The sequence below is a fragment of the Blennius ocellaris genome, assembly GCF_963422515.1.
Source record: "Blennius ocellaris genome assembly, chromosome: 23".
In the NCBI taxonomy this organism is placed as follows: Eukaryota; Metazoa; Chordata; class Actinopteri; order Blenniiformes; family Blenniidae; genus Blennius; species Blennius ocellaris.
In genome coordinates this window covers 8,161,472-8,167,893 of record NC_137672.1, presented here as the reverse complement: position 1 = coordinate 8,167,893, position 6,422 = coordinate 8,161,472, and the positions used below count along the sequence as shown (strand labels likewise).

Below are 6,422 nucleotides of genomic sequence, written 5' to 3'. Positions count from 1 at the left end.
GCGAGGGATCGACAAAATGCCAAGAGTGTCCTTTAGTTGGAATTACAACCATTCAAAGCTTCTTTCTTTCTTTTTTTTTTTTTAATCATTCAACAATGTGGACAACCTCAAAACCACAGAAGCAGAAAGTACAGGCTATGAAGGATCAACTGGAAAACATAGGAAGACAGTTACAAACGAGAAATAGTCAAATATCCAAGAAAGTTGTGGTTTTTCTTCCTGCTTGAAATTAAAGTCCTGTGCAGCATACGGTACTATAGCGGCGACTTTTTTCTAATAGGGCAGCAACACATAAGGTGGATTACTAGTTGAAGTGATTTTTTTTTTTTTTGAAAAACCCTGAGTACATTTTTTTTTTCACACATTAAACTTCATGAAAATCTTATCATTTTAAAATATCTTCATACTATTTCATAATTTAAGCTTTGCACAAAAGCCTGCATGTGAGGAAACCCCCCCTTCAGTTCTCTTCAAGGTCCCAACTGGTTTTGTTGCATTTCTTCATATTTTCCCTTTGTCTTATATCCACTATGAACATTGAGGCTCTTGCTTGGGCAGCGGCGGCGCCGACCACCGAAGCAACCGAACCCAAACGCAATAATTACACACCTCGCACCGGATGTAATCCAAGCCCCGTTAGAAACAAGTAGCCCGGAGTGACTTTCATGCTTCTTCAGTCTAACATGGCTCAAAATACGAATATTTTAACACATATTTAGCAAACTATTACCAAGAAAAAAAAAAAAACGAAAACACCACTGTCTTAAAATACTACAACTCAACAAAGGGGTGCCAGAATTTGTACCAAATATACAATATCTATGACCATAACGTTAATTTTCGTAGAGGAAATAAACAACTTGTACATGCAGCCCCATTGTTTGATCAATTCTCTTTCAGTCGGCAGTGCCTCAGGCTTGAAAAGTGCAGCAAGTGGGGAGGGCAGGGCGGGCGTGGGGGAAACTTTAAACAATCGTGGCTTTGTAGAGGTCTGTCTTGCAGTCCTTGCCCTCTGGGGGGTTTCGGCCATTCTGGGGCAGCTGGGCGCTTCTCATTTTGCTCTGGCAGTGTCGCAGCTCGGCGACGTAGCCCTGGAAGCTGAGGCTGAGCTCGGAGTCCTCGCCCTGCGACGTTTCCGGGTTCCCTTCCTCCAGGTGCACCCCCTCCACGTCCATCACGTCCTGGACCGGGGTCACGGCGTCGGCTCTGTCGGCAGGAGATTTGGCGTTGGGGGTCCTTTCTGATCGCGGGGATAAACAAAAAGAAAGGCGATAGAGATTTAGGATGGGGGCACATACATGGGTCTAAGGTGGATGTTTACGCGGCAACGCTTTCAAGTGAAAACGTAAAGCTATTGTTGTGTTTTGGGTGTCAACGGGGCTCGAAGCCACTGAAAACACAACGTGCAACTTTTTTTTTTAAATGCTGAGTAAACAGAGATGGAGATGAACAACAACGGCGGCCGCCAGAGTCTCCTGGGACTCAGGAGTTGTATAGTTGAGAAAAAGTTTATAGCGTATTGTGTGCTTGGTTTGATTACAAAAACAAACAGCATCAACATGGCCTGGCATGCTAACAACATAGTTTTCAGTCATGACTGTGTAAACGCGCAACTTTCTTTTGAAACAAAACCACTAAAAATGGTGCGTTTTTTTACTTGAACCGTTGTTTTGCAATCTGGACCAAATAAACACAAGTCTGTACTCAAATGATTTCTAACCGAAAGACATTAAAAGTTCCAACATTATTTCGAACAACTCCAGAGACAAACATCCAGGCTCGGTAGCCGTGGAGCTGCTTGATGGGTCACCGCTGTGGAGCTCTTAACCTCCGACTGTTCACACTGGGTCTGGAGTCAGGAATGGCATCTGGCATAAAACCTGTGCCAAAACAACTAGGGCATAGACACACACACACACACACACACAGACACACACACACACAGTCGACAATGATAAACACGACATCCCGTAAGTGAAACGGCTGGTTGGCCGTACAACCAAACGTCCGTCACGTGAGCCATAATGACGCTCCTGACTAGAATTAATTTTTACTTCCTTGAGTTTTGCACAGAACAAAGTGAATTCAGAGCCGAAGTCACTGAGACGTGTAAAGAAACGGCGCTTTAATGTCTCGACTGTCGAGGCCTTTCGCATCGCCGCCATCTTGAATGAGGACAAGCTCATTGAGGAAGGAGAGTTTATACAACAAAATCATAACTCATTAGGTTCAATCAATTTATGTAGGTTGGTAGGGTGTTTCAGTACGTTTAAAAAGTGGTATTTCAGACCTCCTGCCACAATGGAAGTGGATGTACTAAAGGTGGAAACCCATACAAGATGGCTGCTGCTGCTACGCCTCTCCCTGAGTTTACCCAATGCTTTCTTGCCACATGGTCAATGGCGTTAATATATGAAATTTAAAATGTTTTCTTATTATTATTCAACTGATTAATCCAATACTAAAATATTTGTTAGTTGTAGCCGCAGTAGTTGTTTAGTTATTCCTTAAAGTTGATTCAAGACAAGGTTTTGTTTCAAAAGAAAGTTCTGCGTTTACACAGTAATGACTGAAAACTATGTTGTTAGCATGCCAGGCCATGTTGATGCTGTTGATTCAAGTCAAATATATTTATATATATAATTTAATATATTTGATGAACTAAAAAATGTGATTGACGGCGACTTCGAGTGGAATAATTACGGTTGGCAAAATCCAGCGTATAGTCATGGTCCCGGAGCCATTTGGCGTTTGTGCAAGATTTCACAAATGAAGTCATTAGTGCAAAACAGCAGCGTTCAAGTCCAATTTATTTTAGCCCTATTGAAAAAGTGATAGGAAGAGGCAGCACAGTTTCCACTGAAAAGAGAAACAAGGAGGCAAATTTGCTCAAACTAAAAAAAATAAAATAAAAAAAAAAAAGCAGAAGGTTTTGGAGGCCATGCAGAACTGACGATCCTGTCAATATTGATAACATTCTTTTTCTGTGTGCGTGCTGTGAGAAGAGGTTGTTTCTAATGATGGCAAATTATTCAAGTCTACTGATTAATTAGAGAAAAAAAAGTGCCAGGATTCATTAAAATACTCAAAATTGGCAAAATGATGTCACATGCAAGTCCCAAAAGACGAGTGGAATGAGATTTAGTCATGAAGTGATACAAGAAAATGTTGCCTCAAGTGTTCATTGGTTCTTGAATTTAACATGCGTTTGATTCAAGTGTCCTTTTACACCGTCATGATTGAACAAACGTACTTACAACCAAGTCATACTTTGATTCGACTTCTCTCTTGCCTTTACATTTAAACTCCACGCTGCTGCAGTTTAACATGTTTACATAATTGGAAGATTGGAAATTGTGTAATCTGGGAAGCCGCAAGTCCAACGACTTTGATGACATCATAACTTCTGCCCGAACTTCCTTAAATCACATGCCAAAGTCACGGAAAAGTACTGCATGAAATTAGGACGGGATGACTTATATATATATCAACATCACGCGCGGTCTATTTGAACATCGGTCCTGACGATTAAGTGCCGCATGAGCTCATGATGAAACGCGCTAAATCAAACATCCTCCCTCGGCTCTCCTGCACATGAAGCACTCAGCGAGACGCTGGCACCTCCGTTATGACGAGTGGTAAACGCTCCACTTCTCATGTGAACCGCGTGGCCCCGCCGACTCTAAACACGGAGGCCGCGCTCGCTCAAACACACGGACGCCCGGGACTGACCCCGGCCGGTGATTCACCGCCGCTCCGATGCAGATGTAAACAGAAAGCATGTGAGCTGCAACAGATGACCTCAAGCAGAACCTCAGAAACCCGGCGAAACGAGCTTGAGCGGAACCGCACTGACCTTCCAAGAGAATCTCCCGAGCGCCGTTTGATGGCGTCGCACTTAATGTTTGGGAATGGAAGCAGAGGGTTGGTTGTAACTTGCAACACTTGGAGAGAAATCTCGCTCGCGGGGGATTTCCAGAGCCTGTGATGCGTCGATGACGGTATGTAGAGTGAGCACACTGGAAAATTTACCTAAACTTGCCGCAATTCTGTTTGTATCCTGGCTGCTGAAGGGAGAGAAGTCGGGCTGGTATTGGTGAGGCTGATGAGATTCTGAGGATCAGTGGAGTCAAACACATTTTATTTCTGAACTAATTAAATTTTGAGTGGGCCGGACTGGTAATATACTGCAATAATAACCTTTAAGTTTTAATTATTTTATTTTGTGTGGTGCAGGGGCCACATGATTAATGTTGTCATTTTCACAAATGACTGCAGAAAATGACTACAATCTCAACATAAAGCCAATTTTAATGACGCATTCAGGTGCAAAATACTGTAAAATGTCTGAAAATTGTTGCATTTTGGGTGTTTTTTACAAACGCATCCTGACAGCATGGTTTTGAGGGTTAATGTTAGTTTGCTAGCTTGCATGGCAGCATTACTGATTTCTCAGCTCGGGTCGCAGTCTTGTTTTAGATTTCCTTTGAAATATTAACACTTTTCTTGGTGGTTTGGTGAATTAGAGTCTCTTGTGGGCCAGTTTTGTCGTCTCATATTTGACGCCGCTGCTGTAGATTGACGATGGACAGAAATCCATCAGAATAACGGACACCTAAGAAATGTAAATACACTTTATATCCAATAATACGATAAAATGCTCCACTAGATATAGATTAGTGTGTTCATACTGTAGCGACATGCTTTTAGTGATAAATATAACACAGACCTAACTCTGAGGTTCCACAAATAACTACAAGAACCACACTTAATAATGCTAATTACTATTATGAAGGCATGAAAACATGAAAAGTTTTCCTTATCGTATATTTTTTTAATGTCATTTTCTTTGAAACGCTGTCAGGCTTGTCTTTAGAAGTGAAGTAGCAACAACCTGAGATCATTTCTTCTAGTGTAGATTAATAACCTCATGATTTAATCACTGATCGGAATAGCTGACGGTTAACTGTGTTGAACAAACAATGCCGAGTTAGAAACCTTCACGAATCGGTTTTGAATTCTAGTTGCACCTGGAATTTACTCGCACGAGTCCTTCGCTTTCAAAATATATTCGCAAAAGTCCTTTCAGGTGTTTCTCCTTTGCTTACACGTGTTTCACTGATTCTGGTTTATATGATAAAATAAACAAAATCTAAGATTATGTTCTATAGAGCGGTGGACTTATAACGGGATGGTTTATTTTTAACTAATTTCCTAAAAGTGTGTGATCATTTATCTAAGGGACACAGCACTGGAACATCTGGATGATTTCCGTTCTCATTCTTTTGCGACAACTGAGCCTTCGGATTTTGAAGAAAACCTTTATTCATTTTTAGAATGAATAACTTGGAAATCCAGTCACTCCTCTGACCGCCGGACGGGTGATAAGGTCAGGCTGGGGTCAACGGCGGTCGGCTCTGAGAGCTGGCACCAGGAGGAGGAAGAGGAGGAGGAAGAGGAAGAGGAAGAGGAGGGTGGACTGAGGAAAACTGAGCCATATGGTATCGCAGGTGCACGGAGCTGAACGTGAGCCATTAAAAACCACATTCTTGTGGAAATCGTCCCTAAGATAAGACTCCCCATTACTCCAAGGAACCCTTTCATCTTGTGGCGACTAAAACACCGAAGCAAAGGGAGACGGGCTCGCCATCGACCGCGACTGTAATCTCATGCTTGGTATTCATGCAAACCCTTCACCCTGCACTTGTTTATAACTCTTTAGTGTCTGAACACACTTTGCATCGAGTTTCAAGCAGCACTTCCAGTGCAGTTGCCGTGCACTGTGTGATGTCGCCCCCTAGTGGGCACTGGGAGGCGTCTGCAGCCGTGATTGGGAGATGATTTGAGGGAATAAGGGGACATCAGGTGTCGAAGCGGCTTATTTTACACACTAATGAGGGCTCATTTACACCTGACCTCCCAGGTAAAGGCAGCAGGTTGGAGAAAAGGTACTCTCATTATAGAAGAACCTTTTGCCTCCTCTTTTGCATAAATTACTGGAGTCAGTTTTATTACGAGATCAATTGCGTTGCATCAAGTCCACCTGTAGTCAGAAGAATGTTCTTTTTTTTCTTCTTTTTTTGGGGGTTTCTTATCTGCATTGCGTTTAAATCCTAATGATGCATCTTGTCTTTTCCATGGTATTAAAACGTCGCTGGTTGCAATCTGCGCGCAAACGTGCAACATTTTGGAGTCGTTTATTCCTATTGAGTGGGTGTTTCTCTCCTAAACTCATCCTCGAACCTGAGAACTTGCCTTCGCACCAAAATCGTAATGCAACGACTTTCTAACGTCTCCGAAAAATGAGAGAGCGAGAGATACAGAGCGAGAGGGAGAGAGTGGAGGCGTGTTAACTTTCTGCATTTTCTGCAGGTTCCCCCGAGCAGCAAGGTGGAAAACGGCGTTAAAAATACGGCTGCACT

The 6,422-nt window shown here is 42.6% G+C and overlaps 1 protein-coding gene across 2 annotated transcripts in view; it reads right to left on the bottom strand.

Annotated features, from left to right (window-relative positions):
- Positions 1-137: 137 nt before the first annotated feature.
- LOC308147049 (regulator of G-protein signaling 12-like) overlaps positions 138-6,422 on the bottom strand; it is a gene marked incomplete at its 5' end in the record, with an annotated part of 37,359 nt that continues 31,074 nt past the window's right edge. For both annotated transcript variants that reach the window (XM_080519105.1, XM_080519106.1), the window contains one exon: positions 138-1,240. In XM_080519105.1, the coding sequence (XP_080375231.1) occupies positions 966-1,240 (275 nt within the window). In that variant the 3' untranslated portion in view covers positions 138-965. The remainder of the gene's footprint in view (positions 1,241-6,422) is intronic.